General features: G+C 42.5%; 1 protein-coding gene and 1 long non-coding RNA gene across 2 annotated transcripts in view; one reads left to right on the top strand and one right to left on the bottom strand.

Annotated features, from left to right (window-relative positions):
* Nucleotides 1–7,032, top strand: part of PDS5A (PDS5 cohesin associated factor A) — a 119,767-nt gene extending 112,735 nt beyond the window's left edge. Inside the window, exon 33 of the mRNA XM_028507080.1 lies at nucleotides 4,394–7,032. Within this exon, the coding sequence (XP_028362881.1) occupies nucleotides 4,394–4,397 (4 nt within the window). The 3' untranslated portion in view covers nucleotides 4,398–7,032. The remainder of the gene's footprint in view (nucleotides 1–4,393) is intronic.
* Nucleotides 7,033–14,686: 7,654 nt separating this feature from the next.
* Nucleotides 14,687–16,176, bottom strand: LOC118499253. The gene is made up of 2 exons (XR_004901779.1): nucleotides 15,073–16,176; nucleotides 14,687–14,814 (listed from the first exon to the last, which is right to left on the bottom strand). It is a non-coding gene; the product is annotated as an uncharacterized LOC118499253 (long non-coding RNA).
* Nucleotides 16,177–22,840: the final 6,664 nt, after the last annotated feature.

Below are 22,840 nucleotides of genomic sequence, written 5' to 3'. Positions count from 1 at the left end.
GTGGCTGCAGAGTTGCAGTTTGGGAAGCTTGACTCTAAGCTTTTTGTTAACCTATGAAATCCTTACAACATCTCTCTGTGGGTAAGTACTGTCATTATCCCAGCAGGCAGAGAGGGTCCGTGTAGCTTTTAGTCTGTTTGCTTCAGTAGTGGAGCCAGCTTTAAACCCAGACAGCGTCGCTCTGGAATTTGTAGCCACCATGCTAATGGGGTGGGCAAAAGTTCTTTGTGTGGAAAAAGAGATGCAGGTTGTTATTACTATTACAACAGCTTTATTAACTCGAAAGAATGTCACAATGCAACTGTAAACCTACGTTTGCCTGCCCCTGTATATTGTGCTTCTAAGGTAAAACTAAGTCTTAATTGTGCAGGCAGTACACATGTACACAAAACTGGTGTAACGGAGGATGCTTTGAAAATACTGAACTAGCGTATTTTAAATAGCTACTGTACCTCGTAGATGTTAACAGTTCCCATAGAGTACAATATGTTTGCATACAGTTCCTTTTTATAACTATTAAGTAGGAAGCTAGTTTACTTAAAATGATCACAGGTTAAACCAAACACACCAGCCGCAGTCATCTTTTTAATGTCCTTCAGAGTGCACACGTAGGCCCCTGCATTGTATCGTCAAAGAGGGAAAAACTGAGAGAGGTTCTTGAGAGCTGCAGACTTGAAGTAAATGAAGCACCAGGTGCTAAGAACACTGTCAGACCATGGTGAGAATTAGGTAGAATATGTGGAAAATATTTGGCATGGTGCTTGGCACATGTTAGTAGAAATAATAGTGATAACAGGGAAAGGTTATTGAACATGTATTGGCCTTGCCAACAACCGTTATTAAGCAAGAACAACCCTGTGCTGGAGATGAGATCAGACTTGGAAAAAAGTGCTGTCGGGGTTCCCCTGGCCAGCGCTGCCCAGGCGCCCCCTTGTTGAGGGCCTAAGTGCACTTCCAGCCATGGTGGCTACGGGTAGATTTCTCGAACTTGTGCAGTATTTTGAAGCATTTGTAAACTATGAACATTCAGAACTCTATTATTTGTTTTTCTTCTTAATGTGTAAAAGATGTTTTTATGTGTAGTTACCACCCAAATATGGAATAGACGGGCACACTAAAACAAAAGTTCCTTGTTTGTGACTCAGCTGATGTTTTATTTGTCCCTCGACCTGAGGAAATGTTGAATAGTCAGAATCCTGAAGGTGCCAGCTTTGTTTCTGTTTCACGTGGTATTGTGGCTTCCACTTCCCTACAAGATTCTAAACATACTTGCAGTAGTACCTGTGACTGATCTGACATCCCGTCTGTGTTGTCCTGAGAGCTGGTGGAGGACCAGATACAGATTAAAGCCACATGATTGAACAGTCCTGAATATAGAATTAATGTAACACTTTGAATCATCCTCTTAAGGTTATCATTACAGTTTCAGCCAGCTAATAATTAGTGAAGGAGACACAGAGTTGCCAGACCTGAGAGCCATGGAACACTACAGCTCTGAGCCGGGGATGAGCCCAGGGTGGGAGGGTCGGCTCGCTGGTTGCCCTGGCAAAGCGCAGCACAGCCTCGGGGCCTTGCGTTGTGCAGGCGGATCTGAAGTGCTGCACTTCAGCGGTTGACCCTGGATTTTAAGCTTGAACGCAGGACTTTGTTGAGTAAGGCCCAGATCCTTGTGTCCTCAATGGCCCTGCTTTCTGACTCCAAATGCCATTCCTTTCTCTTCCATTACCTCACATTATTCTTCACACCTGCCACTTTCTCAATGGTTCACTTCCCAGGCGGTCAGCTCCTGCCCTCGTCACGCCTGTCTCTGCAGTGACATCTGCAGAGAGCCTCTCCCACTCTTCTCCGCTCCGTGCGCCCCTCTGTCAGTCCACATCCAGGGTCCCCCTGGAGCAGCTGCTCTGTCTGTACCTTATGCTGACACCAGCCTCCGGAAACTCACCCAGCTTTATTACTTCATCTTTATATTATCATATTGTATGATTTTTAAAATTTTATTGTTAAATCAATGAAAAACATTGCCTTATTTCATTGAATCCTTCAGCCCTGTCACGTAGAGCTCTTGGTAAACGGTGGCCTCTAGAGCCATTTTCATGCCACGGCCGTCACCTGACAGTGTGGCAGGTGCTGACCCTCTGGAGTCCCTCTTCCTGACGACGTAACAGTGGTGTCAGTGCGATCCCTGCTTACACAGCTTACCTACTGACTCGGGGATGGGTGTTCCACCAGAACATGGATAGTACATACGACAGTTTTATTTCTTAATCTGGGAGTTGATGCCAAGCATTTTAACTTGTTGACTTAACTGTGGAACTTTTAGGTCCCTTTGGGTTGTTGCAATAAATGTATTCCCTCAGCTATTTACTGGGGAGACGGCTGTTTCGATAAATGTTCCTGTTTGTATTTTGGGCTGCTTTTAGTGTTGTTACTTTTTATGGGAAACTTCCTTGAATTCACTCTGTACGTTTATAAAAATCAGCCATTTGTATAGTACGGTCAGGAAACAACACCTGGACAGTTAGTGTTGTCTGGGTGTTGGATGAAAGATTGATCATCATTTAAGTTGTTTAGTTCACTTGTTTTTCCTTTATGTTTTTGAGCTGTTATCCAAATGGTAAACAATTCCAAACACTTTACATTAAAAGTGTGTCTTTATAGGTCTGCTGATTCTTGAGGATATTTTGCTTATGCTTAAGACTGAATTCTTCCACACCAGTGAAGAAACAGTCCCTCAACTTGGGACTTCTGGGGAAACTGTGAATTTAAATAAATTACAGATAGGATAACTGACTACAGTTTTCCCGTCTTTGTGTTAATATGTTTGTCTTAACAGGCTTAGTGTAGGAGTGTTCGAGAATCTTAGAATTTCTATTCTTTTAAGCAAAGAACGTCCTGGCCTGGCCAGTGTGGCTCAGCTAGAGCGCTGCCCCGTGACCACACTGTTGCAGGTTCCGTTCCCGGGCAGGGCACGTGTAGCAGGCAGCCAGCCAGCCGGTGTTTCTCTCTCACATCAGCGTTTCTCTCCTTTCCTGTCTCTTAAAAAAATAAATAAATAAATAATAAATAAATAAATAAATGTCCTTGGGTGAGAATTTAAAAAAAAATTGTTAAGAATTTCCTGATCTCCTGTGCTTACTTGTATAGTGAGAAAGTTTCCTCACATCATATGGGTTCATCTCTTAAAATTAAGATAACTCCTAAGTGCGCATCCTCATGTATTAAACTAATGTATATTAGTTTGATATGAATATCCTTATAGTGACAAGTGAATTTTTTCAAAATAATATGAAATTTTTCAGAAGCCAAGTGCTCGGAAGTGATGGCGATTCACTTTGGGACATAAAATCCAGGCCAGGAAGTTCTTCCAGTGAGCTGGACTGTTTAAAAGTCCGTGAGAGCAGCCAGGAAGATGCTGAGGACGCAGGGCTAGGGAAGGAGAGCCTCCTGAAGGTGCAGCAGGCAGCTCGTAGGGGATTCTTTGATTTCACACCGTTACCCTTGTTTTGTATATTATAACAAGTTAACTTAATAATCTCTTGTAAGAGTCTTAATCACCTAAGCCCCCTTTTTTAAAGCACTGTTATTTTTATGATGTGAGTATGTAGTGTTGGGGTTTGGGAGTATAAGCAGACAACTCCCTATATTTCTCTCCCAAGCTCAAAACTCTTGCGGAGACACAGTCTTTATGCTGATGTGGCTGAGTGAAAGCACGGGGTGACGTGGGCCAGGTGGCCGAATGCCTTGCCCTTAAACTGAACCACAGGCAGACCCGAACCTAGACGGGGCCAGGCCCCACGTGTCCACTTCCTCCCCTCTCCCTTCACCTGTTTAGAGGGGTTCTTCCTCCTCCCTGAAAGGAGCAGGTGTGGGGAGAAGAGAAAAAGACCGTCTCCCACTCCTTCATGCTTCCAGACATTATAATTTCCCTCTCTACTAATGGAGGATTCCTCTAACTTTTGAACAGAATTAAGCTACATTTTCTTCCTTGTTCTTTTAGTATACGAAAATGTATTTGTTTACCTGGTTCAGGAGTCAAAACTTATTTTGCTGCTTCTAAATTCACTTTGCCATAGTATTTAATAATTTTTCCTCTATAATACTTTGAAAGTTTTAATAAAAATTATAGTTATTTCAAATAGCTTTTTATTGTTTTAAGTATATCAGGCATTGGGTAGCAGCACTTAATAGTTGAAAATAAAAATTTCTTCATTGGCATTTTGTTGTTACATAGTTTAGGGAAAGATTCCTTAAACCAAGTAAAGCCTCAGGTAAAAATTCGGAAAAAATATTTCTCAGATTTTAGCTAATAATTATAGAAATGAAGTAATTCTGGTTTGTTTTCCTGTTTATGTCTTTTCTAACTTTGCTTTCTTCTTCTACTCCTATCCCCAAGGTAAAAAGAAAACTCATTTGTAAAGGGAGAACATGAAGGCCAAACAGAAGCGGCTCCAGCTTCTGCAAAAACCTGGATTCAGAATATCCCTGAACAGAAAATGACGTTGACTTCAGAACACACACTTTCTGCCTTGGAAACCGAAAGAAACCATTACTTCCTTTCCCATGACCGCGGGCCTCCGGTGGAAGTGTACAGCAGAGACTCTTGAGAGAGGCTAAAAGCAACTCTATTCTACCCTCCCCTGGACTTTTCTTATGAAAAGTCAATAATTAAGCAAATTGCTTAACACTTGGTTCCAGTTCCTGCATACCTGGAGTTAAAGGCATAAACCCACCATTAATTTCCATGCTGCAGTTTTAGTTTTAAAGAAAGTAACAGGATGTCCCTACACTGACACTGAAAATGTATCAATTTTAGAGCCAGGAGTTCCCGTGTTACACAAGAAAAAAGTAGAAGTCTACTGAATTAATTTTTTAGAAGAAAAAAGATCAGATGAAATATTTCTTTGTTTTCCTTTTGGAAACTTTTATGTATAATTCTTTCTGCCTGCCTACTTTTCTGCAAAAATGAGATGTACAGATTTCAGTTCCCTGCTATGAAAAGTGATGTGGCAATTTTATAAATGTTGCTTTCTGATTTTTATCAGAGTGAGAAAATAATTAAAATTATTATTGATTTCATATCACTTCATATTTTGATTTTCCCCACCATTTTAGTTTAATATAATTTGCAATAAATGTACATATTGTTGTTTCATAAAGCATATCATTTAAAGTGGTTTTTACTCCTGTGATTATGTTGGAATATTTGGAATTTTAGAGGAGTAAAGACTGTCCAGTATTTGGTTTTATGATGTTTGTCACCAGATTTTTATTGATGTAAAAAAAATCAATTTTTTAAAATAGTTGGACGTTGGCAGCTGTGTGAGGAAAGTCAGAGGTGTGCAGGATGGCTCCCCGTGCCCAGCGCCGCGCCGCTGGGGAGCGACCGTGGCTTCTTTCTGGCAGCCTGGGCCCGTCTCTGTGCTTGCTTTAGAAGGCGACTTTGGCATTAGCATATTGTTTCTCGGCATTGTTCCTCATAGGTCATGTGTGCACTTTTGTGTACACATACTCATATTTAAGTTTTTTCCATAAAATAAATGCTTCTAGATGTCATATGGTAGTCTTTTTTAATCTTTTTATCATGTTTTCTTGTGAAATTTTTTACGTGAAAGGGCTAAAGTCACTAAAAAAAAAAACATTGCAGTCAACTCTCCATTATCTATATAAAATAGTGACTATGCCTCAGGTTTTGAATTTTGCAGTAATCAGAAACTTAAAATAATGAAGGCGTGTTATAAGAGGTAATTCAGGAGAAGCTCAAATGTGTCCTTTCGCACGCCGAGTTGCAGCCTGCCCCTCGCTCTGTCCCAGAGCCCCGGCCGCAGGTGTTCACTCAGTTTCTGCTCACAGGCCGGGCGTGGGTCAGAGGGCGTGGGTCAGAGGGCATGAACAGCATCTGCGCTGTAACGCGGTCTCGACGGGCTGCAGTCCACGTGGGGTGTGAAGCGAACAGCGTCCGGAAAGGACGACTATGTGAAATGTGAAATTGACTGAGAGTTATCACTGACGTCCTCATAGATAATCAAGAGTTGGCTGTGTACTGACTGAGTGAAAGATGGGTAATTCTTTTAAATATGCATATACACACATTTAGGTATCAGATGATGGTTAGGGAACAATGGATACCAGTGATAGAAAAATATCTTAAAGGGGCAGAACATGCTCTGCTCTTCCTTATTGCCTCTTTTTATAACCCTTTAGAAGTCAAGTATAAAATATTGCCTCCAACATGCTGAAAAAATATCTATGCATAAGCATCAGAGAAGTCCCTCCAGCAATCAGTGGGCGTGTTCTATTTAGAAAAAAAAATGTCAAGTTCTCTTAGCATCAGACAACTTGATTCTTAATGCCATGCATTTGTCACCAATGAGAAGCACACTGGTAGGGACCTTTTTCTCTCAGCTCCTTCTGTTTGATTACACAGCGTCACAGCTGACTAAATTACCTAGCGTCATCATATGTAATGTAGCAGAACTATTTGCCTCAGCTGTGGCTGCTGATTTCTGCAGGAGGAGCTAGCTAAAAGGATCTGGTCCACATACAGACGTGAATGTCCCGCCCTTGGCTGTGTAACACCATGCAACAAGTGTCTGACCCTAAGGGAAGGGACAGCAGGATGATGGGAAGATGGAGCTGATGGGGAGGGACTTGTGTAAGGGAAATTTGTCAGTTTTCCTTTGAAAAAGGAAAAGGTAAAATCCCTTAGGAATTTGGTATTTACATCTCAGCGAAATACAACACAAAGTGCAGACTTATATTTGAGAATTAATGTTAACCCTTTGTGTCTAGTTTGAAGCTTCTTGTATTTGTCTAAAACTACAAGCCAGAATTTTGTATCTCCTTTGATAAAAAGTGTGTATAATGTAAAGTAGTTTTGCATATTATTGTGCTGCATATGGGCTGAATTTTTAAAAATTTTTTTAAAGACTTGAAGCAGAACCTTGTAATTTGTGTAAATGACACATGTAAAATCCTACCATAAAATGCTAAAAATATGCATTGTTTCAAATAAAATCAAGAAATGCAGCATTATATAATAGTGTGGAGCCCTGAATATTCATGTATGCCACCAGCTGATGAAATGTCTTTGTTTATTTTCTGCTTAGATTCTGGAGTCTACATACCTTCATAAGAAATCAAATACCACTTTCAGACTTCCTGGCTAACTACTCTGATCGGGCTTCCAGTGACTGAGGGAGAACATAATAGATGATAAATTTTGATGAACATTTGGGAAACTTTAGAAGTTGCTTTTTAATCTAAGGGTTTTTTTTAATATTTTCTCTTTTTTTAAGATTTTATTTATTTATTTTTAGAGAGGGAAGGGAGGGAGAAAGAGAGAGAAACATCAATGTGCGGTTGCTGGGGGCCGTGGCCTGCAACCCAGGCATGTGCCCTCACTGGGAATCGAACCTGCGACACTTTGGTTCACAGCCCGCGCTCAATCCACTGAGCTATGCCAGCCAGGTCATAACCTAAGATTTTTAAAGTGACCTCTCGTGTACTATCTATGATACATCTCTTTACCATAAATTTTAAACATGCATATTTATAATGGTTTAAAAGCTACTTCATGGAGAGCAAGCAGGTTACATAAGTGTGTCTGGAATCACAGGTGTACAGAATGAGAAGCTACCAGGCCTGGTTCCCTGTTTCACCCCCAGTGGGATTATTCTACACCTTCCTGCTTGTTTTCTCTCAAGACTTTCCTGTCTTCACTATTCACGTGGATAAACTCTCAGTGGAAACCACTGGAAACTGAGTCTCCAGCAGTCTAACAAGGAGTTTGGCAGCCAGCCTAGATAGGAATGATGGCATTTCCTACAAGAAGCTAAAAGGTTGCCACAAGCCAGCAACCGTGTAGAACAATGGAGGTGAACACCCGTGACCACACACCTCAGCCTGCAGCCCAGAGCTCCGATCCTTCACTCCCGTGAGAGTAGTGGACTTCATTTAGCATCTTAATTTGAAGCACAGTGGGAGCATGAAGAAGGAGTTCACTTTTGGCTATTTTTTTAAGATTTTATTTATTAATTTTTAGAGAGGGGGAGGAAGGGAGAAGGAGAGAGAAACATCAACGTGTTGTTGCCTCTCACATGGCCCCCACTGGGGACCTGGCCCACCACCCTGGCATGTGCCCTGACTGGGAATCGAACCCGCAAGCCTTTGGTTTGCAGCCCACGCTCAATCCACTGAGCCACACCAGCCAGGGCGCTATTTCTCAAATAACTTTTTAAGATTTTATTTATTTTTAGACAGAGAGGGAGAGAAACATGGCCTGCATCCCAGGCATATGCCCTGACTGGGAATTGAACCTGCGACCTTTTAGTTCACAGACTGGCGCTCAATCCACAGAGCTACGCCAGCCAGGGCTCAAATAACATTTCTTTATCAGTACTGATTACTGACTTCAGGCACATTTCTCACTCTCATTCTCTAGTTACTCCCTAGCCAGGACCACGTATTGAATCAAATCCATTCCTTTTATGAAACAGCACTGTACCCATTCTTCCAGGAGCTTGAAAAGCAATCAGCCAGAGGTCAGTATACACCTGAGAAGTGCGGTAGTGCAAAGATCTGTGGGAGCCAGTAAGAAAATGTAGGGTGGAGGGAGGAACAGCGATTTTCATCATCACAAGTATTTATTTAATCTGCACAGAATAGGCACAATGCCAGGAGCTGACACTCACAACATAAAACAATAGGACAACACAGGCAGAGGTGACCATTCCAGGTGACACAGTAAGTCAACTTCAGAGCCCTGACAGATGCTGTTAGAAGCAGAAAATCCCTACCTTTTCTATGTAGAGAAGTGGAGTTTTAACAATTGCGAGATGCAGGTCCATCCCTAAAGAAATGACTGTGCTGAGCAGGCACTTCATCAGGGATGAGCTGGAGCTGAGTGGGGGAGGGCGGCGGGGGGGGGGGGGGGCCGGCAAACTCCGGCTGGGGAAGGGCCAGAAGACTGCTACTTCAGCAATACACACTCCGCCTGGGCACTCCCACGGGCGAAGAATTGCTCTGTGCACAGGCTCCAGAATGCCTGCCCCCGGCCTCCAGGCTCTGCTCACCCACTCCCCTGAGGGCCCCGCCCCGAGCACAAAAGCAGGTGTATTGATAATACGCATGGCTTCTTTGGAGAAACTGTAACTACGGACTTAGCAGGCTTCTCCAGGAAGCAAATTTTGGTGGGGAACCAAGCATCCATTTTAGTTGTGCTCTGAACCTTGAGAGGACATCCACCCTGGTGGCCACACACACCCCGCCTCCTGAGACCTTTTCCCCCGGGAAGGTTTGCACAGTTTTGCCCCCCGGTTTCCCCTTGCTTATGATGCACTTACTTATAGGCTGGCATATTTAATCCTCACAACAGTCCCCATCTAGTAGCTAATATGTTCATCTCCACTTTACACAAAGCCATTGAGGCTCAGAGATGTTCAACAGTAAACCTGTGTCCTCAGAAAAAATGGAGCAGTTTAAACCTAGATGGCATGACTACAAAACTCAGTGTTTCCTGCTTAAGTTTTTCCACCAATTTAGAGGCCCACAACATCTCTGAAGTTGATAGTGAATGGAATGTGGGAGAAGGGAGTGGATAATGAGTACAAGGCAGTGAGCGGAAGTTGGGATGAAACCATCTTCTGAATTCTGCTGCCTCTGAGCACACATTCAACAAACAGTATCTTAAAGAAATGAAGATAAAATTAGACTTCCAGCCGAGATGGAGGCTCAGGTAGATACACTGTGCCTCCTCACCCAACCAAAAGAAGGACAACCACCACTTTAAAAGCAAAAAACAGCCAGAACTGCCAGAAAATTGAACTGTATGGAGCTCCGACAACCAAGGAGTTAGTTAAAGAAGAAACATTCATTCAGACCTGTAGGAGGGGTGGAGGCGGGCAGCCAGGCAGAGAGGACTCGTGGTGAGGTGGCAGCTGGTGGAGCAGGCAGTCCCGCATTCCCACGCAGATAAACCAGGAGCAACAACTGAGGAGTGAGACAGACCACGCAGCCCAGGGGTCCAGTGTGGGGGAAATAAAGCCTCAAACCTCTGACTGAAAACACCTGTGGGGGTTGAGGCGGCAGTGGAGGAACTCCCAACCTCACAAGAAAGTTCATTGGAGAGACCCACAGGGTCCTAAAAGGTACACAAACCACCCACCCAGGAATCAGCACCAGAAGGGCCCAATTTGCTTGTGGGTAGTGGGGGAAGTGACTGAAAGCCAGCAGAGAGCCAAGTAAGGGCCATTGTTCCCTCTCAGACCCCTGCCCCACATACAGCGTCATGTGGGTTGCCACGCCCTCGTGCTCCGCCCAGGCTCCTAAGGCTCCGCACTTTATACATAACAGGTGCACCAAGACAAAAAAAGAAATGGCCCAAATAAAAGAAGAGATCACAGATCTAGAAAAAATACAACTAAGTGATGAAGAGAGAGCCAACCTATCAGATGCACAGTTCAAAACACGGTAATCAGGATGCTCACAGAAATTGTGGAGTATGTTCTTAAAATAGAGCAAAAAGTGAAGGCTATGCAAAGTGAAATAAAAGAAAATATACAGGGAACCAACAGTGATAGGAAGGAAACCAGGACTCAAATCAACTATTTGGACCAGAAGGAAGAAATAAACATTCAACCAGAACAGAATAAAGAAACAATTCAAAAAATGAGGAGAGGCTTAGGGACCTCTGGGACAACTTTAAATAGTCTAACATCCGAATCATTGGGGTGCCAGAAGGAGAAGAGGATGAGCAAGAAATTGAAAACTTACTTGAAAACATACATGAAGGAGAACTTCCCCAATCTGGTAAAGGAAATAGACTTCCAGGAAGTCCAGGAAGCTCAGAGAGTCCCAAAGAAACTGGACCCAAGGAAGCAAACACAAAGGCACATCATAATTATATTATCCAGGATTAAAGATAAGGAGAGAATCTTAAAAGCAGCAAGGGAAAAGGAGACAGTTACCTACAATGAAGTTCGCATAACAATTTCAGCTGATTTATCAAAACAAACCTTGCAGGCAAAAAGGGGCTGGAAAGAAGTATTCTAAGTCATGGAAGGCAAGAACCTACATCCAAGATTACTCTATGCAGCAAAGCTATCATTTAGAATGGAAGGGCAGATCAAGTGCTTCCCAGATAAGGTCAAGTTAAAGGAGTTCATTATCACCAAGCCCTTATTATATGAAATGTTAAGGGGACTTATCTAAGAAAAAAGATAATCAAAACTATGAAGAGTAGAATGACAACAAACTCACAAGTATCAACAACTGAACCTAAAAAACAAAGGCAAACTAAGCAAACAACTAGAACAGGAACAGAATCAGAGAAATGGACATCAGCGGGGAGGGAGAAGGAGAGAACAGGGGAAAAGGTAGAGGGAATAAGAAGCATAAATGGTAGGAACAAAATAGACAGGGGGAGGTAAGAATTGTATGGGAAATGTAGAAGTCAAAGAACTTATATATGACCCATGGATATGAAGAGGGAGGGGATGCTGGTGGGAGGGGGCGTGCAGGGTGGAGGGGAATTAAAAAGAAAATGGGACAACTGTAATAGCTTAATTGATAAAATATATATATATATATTTTTAAATATTTTATTTATTTATTTTTAGAGGGAAAGGGAAGGAGAAAGAGAGGGAGAGAAACATCAATGTGTGGTTGTCTCTTACATACCCCCTACTGGGGACCTGGCCTGTAACCCAGGCATGTGCCCTGACTGGGAATGGAACCAGTAACTCTTTGGTTTGCAGGCCAGTGCTCAATCCACTGAGCCACACCAGCCAGGACCAATAAAATATATTTTAAAAAATAATAAAATAAGATAAAATTAAGTGTGACTCCATCAATTGGTGAATGGATACACAAAATGTGATCTATCCAAATATATAAACAAAATGTGTAGTAGTTGTGCTTAGCAACAAAAAAGGAGGAGGTAGTTACCGGTCATGCTACAACATAGATGAATCTCTGAAACTATGTAAGTGAAGATGCCAGACACAAAACCCCTCCATACTGTCTGCTTCCACTTATGAGATCCAGGGAAGGCAAGTCTCCAGGGACAGAAGGGAGAGTAGTGTTTGCCTGGGACAAGGGCTAAGAACAGAGACTAGGTTTAACTGGGTTCATGGGATATTATTGGAGTGATGGAAACATTCTAAAACTGGATTATAGTGATGGTTGCACAACTCAGTTAATGTACCAAAAATCAGTGACTTATACATTTAAAGGGGCTATATTTTATGGCATGTCAGTTGGAGCCTCGATAATTAGTTTAAGATAAATGAGACACCTTCCAAAAAGTGCTTAACTACACAGAGCAAAGCAGCATCTGCTTAAGTACAGAGTGTCAAAGCCACATCATGTCAGAAGCACCATTTTTAACAATAATTGAATTTTCAAGCAAAGCACCTTTCCCATCGCTGAGTTCTGCCTTACAGGGTTCCCTGCAGGGGCCAGTCTGGTTCTCAGCTGGGAGGGTCTGAAAACAGTCCTCTCCACTATGGTCGTGGCCTCAGGACTGGCCTTCGCAACCGGAGACATGAGTCAACCAGAGGCCAACAGGTCCCCCAGGACCGGGCCTGCTCCTGCCCTCTGTGTGGGAAGTCTCCGTGGGAAGCTGCATTTGAACGAGGCCCTGGCCGTGCAGGCGCTGCAGGGAGGGTTGGCTGGATCCTCCTCCCTACCAGCCTGCGTTAGCGTCCCCTCTGTGCTGCTGCGCCACACCTGGAGCAGTGCCACGTTGGGAATCTCATAGGCCCTGCTGCACCTGTTTTCTCACCTGTTAAATAATCCCTGCTTCGTCAGTCATCCACTGCGCAGGCCAGCAGTAAATACCCACCTGTGCACAGTCGTTGTCGCGGGTCAGGCTGATCGGGGAGCCCCAGCTGCCACCAGCGCACCGTGGGGCAACAACCAAAGACAAGCTCCGACACTTTTGTTCCGGCTGGTTGTTTCTGTTTTCCAGGCTGCGGGCCAGACACACCGCTTCTTTCGTTAGTCTTTCTCCAGCTGGGCTACCGAGTTTCCACCCCCTCACACTCCTCTGCGGTCCAGCCCCGAAGAGGCTCGATCTGCAATCAAAGCTCCTCACCGGCAGCGCCCCGCCAGTGTGCTTGGCGCCCTTTGTGTTTGGAGAGCGCCCCCCACCGGCCACACTGAGAATAACACACTCACTTTCCTAACCGTCCTTGAGTTAGGGCTCAGGCACCACCTGGGGTCGTCAACCTTTGAGATGTGGACTGGGACACCACAGCCTGGGGACCGCTCCACCCCTAAAGTGTCAGGCAGCAGTGTCCTATGTCCCACCGCTTCTGGTGGCCTAGGTGCCCAGGCTAGCTGGGGTCCCCCGGGAGCTGGCCGTGCAGGCCGGATGTCGCAGGGCCAGGGCTGTGATACTATTTTCAGCATTGTTTCTGGCACTGTAACGTCCAAGACTTCCCCGAGTCTGAGCTACTCAAGACTCATTAATAAACTTATTCTCTTCTTGAATTAGCTAGAGTGGACTTCTGACTAATGAACTGGTCCCAGAAGAAGCTGCGGGCAGCAGACACGCAGGGATTAGCTCCTGGGCCTGTCTAGGGCAGCAGGCAGTGAAAATCTAGCAGGTCCTTAGCGATGGGGCTTCAGGAGACCACGGGCGTGATGGTGAAACAGTTCATCACATCCCCCCAGATTCGTATGTTGACGCCCAAACCCCCAACGCGGCTGCTTTTGGAGCTAGGGCTCTTAGGAGATAAGCAAGCCTGAAGGAGGCCATGAGGGTGGGAAACTTAGGAGACAGCAGGGGACTCACTTGCGCACTCTCGCCACCTGCATCCACGGAGGAAAGGCCTCGCCAGGACACGGCGAGAACACTGCCATCTACAGTCCGGGAAGGGGGATCTGCAGGCAGAGAGCCACGGCGGGGCAGGTGGGGGTGGGGGGCGGTTGTTCCTAGGTGATCCTGACGCTCCCTCAGCAGGAGGAGCCCTGACTGGTCCGGGTCCAGCATGGTTTTCTCCCTTCCCCACGGGGAAGTTTTTCTCCTTCTGTCCCCAGCCCCATCTGGTCTTCACCGCTACTCAGGAATGAGGGCATGATTTCCCTGCCCAGCAGCTACAGGTTTTGCTACTTAGGAGAGAAGAGGTCAGGCAGGCGGGTGTGCGGTTTCTTCTCCACAGCTGGTATCTATCTCCTAGAGCGGCTTACCTCTGGTCTCCACCTGTGCCCGGTCTGGCGCGAGTGCCGAGCGGGGAGCATGAAGCAGCAGCCATGAATCGACATAAACTGTCCTTGTGTCTAAGGAACCTTTCTTTAGATTTCGGTCTGTTTATTAAGTTCTCTGATGGGTTCAAGAAAAGTTACGACTTTGTGAGTTGTTTTTTTTTGTGAAGGTAGGGACGACTTTCTTCACAGCTTTCTACACTCCAGGCATTAGTCAGAAGCCCCTAGAGAAACTGGCCCCAGCTAGTTTGGCTCAGTGGATTCAGCACAGGCCTGCGAACCAAAGCGTCCTGGGCTCAATTCCCAGTCAGGGCACATGCCTGGGTTGCTGGGGCAGGTGAGAAGCAACCACACATTGATATTTCTCTCCCTCTTTCTCCTTCCCTTCTCCTCTCTCTAAAAATAAGTAAAATCTTAAAATTAAAAAAAGAAAGAGAAACTGAACTTATTTTAATTTTGTCATTCTGAGTTTAATTTTTTTTTGCATTAAAGTTTGATAGAATCAGTCCTGATTATCAAAACACTGACAGTCTTGCAATTTTGGGAATATACAGTGATAGGGACTTTCATGAAACCCTGACACACTTATCCTTATGTTTAAGAATTTACCTGAAATGCTATAAAGGAATAAAAAGTGGATTTATGAAAATTAAAAAAAAAAAAAAAGAATTTACCTCCTGGCTGGCATAGCTCAGTGGATTGAGCTCGGACTGGGAACCAAAGTGTCCCAGGTTCGATTCCCAGCCAGGGTACATTCCTGGGTTGCAGGCCATAACCCCCAGCAACCGCACATTGATGTTTCTCTCTCTCTCTATCTCCCTCCCTTCCCTCTCTAAAAAATAAATAAAATATTTTAAAAAAATTTACCTATAATTTTTCTCCTGCTTTTTGAAGTACTTTTTAAAATTAAAACTGTTCTTTATTCAGTTATGAGTGAGGGTAGATGACAAATCTGGGTATAATCTTTTTGGAACATTAATATAGAAAGATCAGTTTTGACAGTATCATTAATATTTGAAGATAGCTCAAAAATAGAAATTGGCATATCATTCCTTGTATGTAAGTTTCCCACTTTTCTCAAAAAGTATATTAATGCAATTTAAAACTTAGTCTATTACTTTTTCCCATAAGATTTTGACTGTATGTAAATACATACAAAGATATGTGTATATATGTATATATACACGTATCTGAAGTTGAAGAAAATTCTGTGTACTTTTTTGTATTATTTCATGATCACTGAAAATAACTTTGTAGCATAAAGGGTGTTAAAAAATTATCCACTCCAAGTGTTTAATACACAAGGTACATCACTGGGAGAAAACTGTTACGGGAATGATTAGCATGATTGATCTATGTTATTAAACAGGGAAATCATTACTGTTCCACAACAGCATACGGGAGGTTGTGGAGGGAAGCTGGGAGGCTAAGGATTGCAGCAAAAAACATTTCTTACGACAGGATTTAAATAACACATTTACGTATTTCAGCAATTTATATAAAACTTAAAATATACATTAATACATTTTTCAACTGCTTTCCTCTCTTCTGTACTGTTTTATGTAGCTTTTTTTCACAGTTAATTTTTCAATTCAGTCCACTGGTCACATAATATCTAGACAGGATCAGAGTAACAAGAGAAAGAGACATCGCCCAGAGATCCCAGCTTGGGAATGAACACAGCACGGACTGCACTTTGATTTGGCCCCTTTGAGAGGCGTAAGCACTTCAGGAGGTATGACAATTTCATGCTTGCATGGTCCTCTTGCCATTTGGTCTTGACTCTTCTCTCTCCTTGGCCCTCACAAAGCTATCTTACCATTAATTTATGCTACTTGCTCTGAAAACATACCTCAAATCTTTTTTGATACTTGATAATGTATAAATAAAAACAAGTATGGAAAGGAGGTGGAGTAGAAACAGACCCTTCAAAGAAAAATACAACCCTGGCTGGTACGGCTCAGTGGATTGGGCACCAGCCTGCAAACCAGGAAATCACCAATTTGATTATGGGTCAGGGCACATGCCTGGGTTGTGGGATGGGTCCCTGGCTGGGAGCGCGCAAGAGGCTACCAGTTGACCTCTCACACATGGATGCTTCTCTCCCTCTCTAAAAATAAAAAAATCCTTTTTTAAAAAAAAACAATATAGGACCCTTATAAACAGAGCTCAATCCGCTTTCCTTTCCATTTCCTAGAGTAGCTTTTCACCTGCCTTTTGCAGAGGCCTTGAATCTGATCACTGAGGCCTACAGTACCCGCGTCCTCTAGGGTTTCTGAGTTGAGACACCTTACATTCTCGTTTGGCTATTTAGATGTCCTGTGTTTCCACAATTTTGTGTATGAGTGTAAACTGCCTGGTTATCTTTGGCGTGGTTTATAAAGAGCCCCTTTGGGACTATTTCCACAGACCAAGGCGGTTCGTAACAAGAAGAGTTCCTGTCTGAAGACTACATTGAACACCAGTTCTCTGCCAGTCTCTGTGCCAGGGATAAAGGCGAAAAGGATACGATGCCAACCCTTAAGGAGGAAAAGACCTAAAAACTAAGGCAGTATGATGTGTGCTATAAAGGTTCGCACAGAGAACTACGAGTGTGCAAAAAATGTCCTGTGCCCAAATGAGAGGGAGTTCAGAGAGACACAGAGGCGGCTTCAGAAAGGCGACATTTACTTAAATAGGACTTCATCCAAAGGGAGACAGGGGTTTCAGACTGGGCGGGAGGAAGGGCAGCCATCTACACCAGGCAACGGTGCCTTCAAAACAGTAACAATACACGGTGTAGCACATACATCCATTTTTATATATGTCTTGATTATAATCCATACACACGCCATATCCCAGTGTTCCCACCAAAGAAAGTATATTGTTCATCGCCCCAACACCTTCGGTTTCTCTCTCCGCGCTGACTTTTCTCCGTTAGTCACAAAATGTGCCTGTGCATGTTCCTCACACCTGAGAAAGCAGGTAAACCTTCACCTGACTACTTGGTAGTTACTTCGATTCCTCTTTTAAAGAGCCACTCTCTCCTGAAAAATGTTTTAGCTCACCCCTGTCCAACTTTAATCCAAACTGCTCAGAGATTGGAAGAAAGCTAACAAAATGCTGAAACTGTTGTCCATATACAATGACTAACTCCAACCTGATCTTTTTGATGGTGTTACTGTTGCTGATGGCGCCCCCTTAGTACCATCTTCTGCTCCTCGTATTTACTTCAGTACACACCTAATTCATTTGACACTGGCTGTGTGCCTATTATGTCCCATGAGTAACAAGATTGTGCTTAAGGAGTCTACAATGGGCTGGGGTAAACAGCTAAACAAGGATATAAAGTAGGATGTACTACAGTATAAGTAGTTCTATGGGAGATTTGGGAAAGTTCATGGAGGTGGTAGCATGTGGAGGTGGACTGGAAGGTAAGATCTCAATTTATAAATATGAATCACATCAAAAAAAAAGTAACTTTAAATGCAGAGGCAGGAATCACAATATGTGGAGAAACGTTACTGCAGGGAGAAAGTAAAACCTTTTTTTTCATGTAAGCTTTTTATGAAAAGAAAAAATAAGTATATATCTGCCCAGCCTTTTCCAGTCTATGGTCCTATTCTTGAGAGACAAGGTTTGTTAATTGTTTTTTCAAATAGTTGCCATCATATTTTAAAATAATATTCTTTGAATACTTTTAATATATACGTTCTGGATATACCTACAATCTGCTCTAAGAAGTAAAAATGTGGCAGTCTCACAGCCCCCCATCCTGTATTTATCAATACACTTGGTTAAATCATCAGCACTTACTGCCTCGAAATTGCTGTTTATGAAATGTCAAACTTTGGTTTTAATTTTTTCTCTTGAGAAGACCTACATAATACTAGTCACAATCACCAGCTCGGCAGCCATACTGGCAGTCAAGCCCTGGATGCGGCACTTCCAGGCTGTTAACTTGGAGCCAGTACTTGCTCTTCCTTCCCATCTCATCTGCAGAATGAGGACGGGATCTACCGGGCTCTCATGAAATCAGATGAAATGAATTAACACATGGAAAAGTTCTTAGAACAATTACTGGCACTTAGTATATACTTAGATCAGCTGTTCCCACTACTGGAGGGTTTTGTCCTAGTTAACAACTTTCTTTCTCGAGCATTTCTAGCTGCTCCACCCACGGACATGAACTGTACAACTCTGGGGATGCTGTTCACACTGCAGGAATAAATGAGCTTGTGCAGTTAAGTAATGTCCCCATAATTAACCTTTTTTTCTTTTTATCAAGTCCTCTTTACTGAGTCCTCCCTCCCAAAGACCTTTGTTCTGCTCTGATGAAAATGGTTTCTTTCTGTCTTATCATGGACCTTTCCTGTATTGCTCCCCTGAATTAAATCCAGTTTCTTTGGCCCCAAGTATCTTTATTCCTAGATAAAAGGAATACCTCCATTTTGGGTACAAAATACCCACAAGCAACTTATGATATATGTTAAGTAAATTTTGACTCCTAAATTTTATTCCATCCCAATGACAGGTGAATCAATTTATACGGAAAATAACTTTAATCAGTATTTAAACAGTCCCACTGTCTTCTAAGATAGTTTCTCTCCCCTCCCCCAGCTGGTGTGCCTGAGCTGGATGGGCACCACCCTGCAGACTGAAACGTCACAGGGTCTGATTCCCAGTCAGGGCACGTGCCTTGATTGTGGGTCCGGCCCCTGGTTGAGGTGTGTATGAAAGGCAACCAATTATTTCTCCCTCTCTCCCTTCCCCTAAAATCAGTGTGTCCTTCAGTGAAAATTTTTTTTAAAATGTGTTTTTTTTTAGAAATCTAATGCTGTTTATTGATTGCTTCCCCTACTCTCCACTAGACCTTTAGGATCCTTTTATTCTGACCAGTACACTGAAGTTGACACAATCTTTCTTCATTGGTGGCACTGAGCTAGTGAATCTTTCAGTCAGGAAATTTGCGCCCTTCAGCTCTGAAATGTTCTGGGACTATTTGATAATATAATCCTTCCTCTATCCTGTCTTGGTGGAGCTTGTTCTTTCTGGGATCAGTTGTCAAACCTTCTGGGTTGATCCAGTCTATTGCAGGCATTTTTGCTCCTATCTTCTATCCACCTTTGGATTTTTTTTTTTCTGTTGAGACATCCTCTACTCACCCTTTTATTCATCCTCCAAGAATTTACTGATAATTGACGTAATTTATTCTTCTATGTTCCAGTCAATACTCTGAGCATTGGAGATAAATAAATAAGATAAATCCCAACCCTTATGTTGGACAAAACTTAAAAGCAATAGGAAGTATAATAAAGAAAAAATAAGCAGGGAGAGGGGAGAGCTGAATACAGGCAGAAACTGTTTTAGTTAAAATGTCAGTTAAACAGCAACATAAATAAAATGGTTAAGTGCACTGGCTGGCGTAGCTCAGTAGATTGAGCGTGGGCTGCGAACCAAAGTGTCACAGGTTCAATTCCCAGCCAGGGTACATGCTTGGGTTGCAGGCCATAACCCCCAGCAACCGGACATTGATGTTTCTCTGCTTCTCTCCCTCCCTATAAAAGTGAATAAATAAAAAAAATCTTAAAAAAATGAAATGATTAAGCAAGCGATGTGAGGATCTGGGAGAACATTCTAGGCAGAGAAAACAGGATACTCAAAGGACCTGAGGTTGAAAGAACCAGAATATGGGGTGGGCAAAAGCAGGTTGAGTACATGGAAGTTTATTCTTGTATTGTTAATTAACCCACTACTTATTTGCATTACAAAGTGTTCCCAAACCTGAGTCGGAAGTGTCCTGCAGCGGTTAAAAGCGTGGAGATGAACCGCATGGGTCCTAGACTGGATGGGGCATGGAGCCTGCAAAGGTTTCCTTTCCTTTAAGATGGAGCTATTACAGCCAGTTTGCAGGCCAAGTTAGTTAGAAAACTGACGACAGAGGAGAGGAAAGCCACATGCTTGAAAGAGTGAGAGGGAAGACAGAATATGTAACAAAAGATGCAGGTAGGCAGGCACATTTGATTAGATGTACTCCCTACTTGTTATGTAAGAAATCAATTTGTTAGCTGTGAGGGATTAGAACCCGTTGGAGTCAAGACAAGCAAGCTGAGCAACTGTAGCTTCACAGAACTAAAGACCGAAACAGATCAGGGCAGTAACAAGATAGAAGCTAAGTGCTAACGGCCCACTGAAAAAGCAGCTATCAGTTAGTTCAGCCACAGCAGTGAGCACAGCTGTCTCTCTCCAGGTAAATCCTGTTACGCAGGTATTATAGTCACAGGACCAGGAAAAGGTTTGTGATGGCCAATGGAATCTAAGCTGGGTAAAGGTAACAAAGAGTGCACCCTCCTCACCTTTAGGAATGCTGGGTGTGGGATTAGAAATGTTTCCATCTCTTCTTCTAATTGTTACCCTAATTTAGGTATCAATCTCCTGTTTCACTTTGCTTTTTCCTTACCTCTACCTCAGTTCCAAAACTTCTGCTTCAGTGAGTACGTGCCCCTTACCCATACATATCCTGCCCCCAAAGTTCTTCTCCATTCTCAATGCTTTTGTGCATGCAACAGGCCTCCCCCAACCTAAATTCCATTACTAAGTGAAAATACAGATTAGAGATAAAACTAGAGAATTGAGAGATACTAAATATAATCGATCAAATAGAAATGCAATTAATTTGCTATGAGCCTTGATTTAAAGGATAAACCTGCTGCTTGGTGACCTGGAGGTTAACCTAAAAAAAAAAAATCACCAACATTTAAAAACTACTATCTCTATGGCTTAGTTAGTAGAGGTAGAAGGAAGAGCACAGGTTTTCCATGATGAACTCCTATTAATTATAAAAAATACACATTTAAAATATAATTTTTAAGTGAACCATGCCAATAATGACCTCAGCAGACTGTTATCCTGAATGTTTCCTTATAAAAATTTTTGCTGTTTGATTTTTACCTCTACATTATGACATCTTACAAAGTTAACCTCAAAGGAGCTATACCTCTCCTCATACACAGAAGCTATGATATGAAGCTAGCTCACCAAGACATTGTTCAATTCATACCATGAAAACTGGTTTGGGCACCCTTTCCTTGAAGACTCAGTCCCACCAGAACTGGTTTTCCTTTTCATGCTTGCAAATGACCCCTCTGCATTTCCTATTTTTAAGGAAAAGAAGAATAGTACTTTAGACCTCGAAATGCCACCAGGTTGCCCTGGTCCAGAGGCTCTGCGGGTTGGGAGTGTTGTCCTGACACTGAAGGGTTGAGAGGTTGATTCTGGTCAGGGCATATACCTAGGTTGCGGGCCCAATCCCTGGTTCGGGTGTGTACAGGAGGCACCCAATGTTTCTCTCCCTCTAAAGGCAATGAAAACTGTCCTGAGGGGAAAAATGCTCTCAAGTTTAGTAAGCACATTTGAGGAGCTAAAAGTCAGCTATGTAATCGAAAAGGTACTACTAGTTGCCCTTAAACCAACTTTAGGTATATTTTGTACATGCAACAAAACCTTTATGCTATAAGGGAGAACAAAGTACTAGGTGTATTTACTCACTTCTTAATGAAACATACTTTGGGTTTCTAAAATGTTGTAGTTTTATACAGTGTTTGCCTTGTTTTACCTATGTGTATCGAAAAAAGGCTCCATATGCATTATAAACAAAGTATTTACACAGCTTTGCCTTCTTGACTTTGGTTAAACATCTTAAAAGGTAACTTGTAATAGGAAGATTTAGGTGAATGATGAAGTTGTGCTTTAATGTAGTTTTACTGAAATTAAATGGGGTGAAATGAACATTACAACATGAACACATGCATAGATAGTAAATTACTGTAAGAGATACTCCTAAAAGCTTTATTATTCACGTTATTCACGGAAAATCTTTAATCCTTCGATGATCAAATTGAAACACGACCAAGTGTTTACAATCTTTTAAATTTGGCCATCCTTTGGTGGGAACTGGCATGAGAGCTCACTTGAATTCCATTTGTTATACTTGATTTTTAATAGGTAAAGATCCAGCTTGCTCATGAAAAAAGCAATTCATACTAGTATTCCAGTCAGAAGCAATTCCATTTCCAATCTAGAAAAACTCATAGGACTGCTGAAAGCTGCTTATGAATGCCCTAGAGACACAAAGTAACAATTAGTTTTGCTATGTAAACTCTTACAAATCCTGAACAATATAACCTCTTCTAACTAGCACTGCTAGTAGAGGCAGGGGTAATCCAAGAGTTTCTGAAATAATCAGTCCTTTCCACTGTAAACAGACAGCCTTTCCTGAAAGATCTGTGTGCACATATGAAAAGAGTTAAAAAAAATTACTTTCAGTACCAACAAAGTCTGGGTTACTCTAATTTTCAATTAGAACTTAGCCAAATAATGTTCTATTTTCAAATAAATACTTTTAATTAGAATTTTAAAATGTCCACCTATTTTTAAATTCAAAGACCCAATATAATTTATTGCATATATCATCATATGCTCATCATTCTGAAACCAGTCTAGAAGAAACCACTACCCTGGTTTAAGTAATGTGGAGGCTTAACTGCTTGTCCATAGATGAGTACCCAGAAAGAAGATATAAACCATTTTGGGGGGAAAACATGCATGCATTTATTTTTAAGAATTCCCAGTAATGGGGGAAAAAAAATTCAACATC

The sequence above is a fragment of the Phyllostomus discolor genome, chromosome 1 (assembly GCF_004126475.2).
Source record: "Phyllostomus discolor isolate MPI-MPIP mPhyDis1 chromosome 1, mPhyDis1.pri.v3, whole genome shotgun sequence".
Taxonomy (NCBI): Eukaryota; Metazoa; Chordata; class Mammalia; order Chiroptera; family Phyllostomidae; genus Phyllostomus; species Phyllostomus discolor.
The sequence above is the reverse complement of the archived record's forward strand: the minus strand, read 5'-3'. Positions and strand labels throughout refer to the sequence as shown.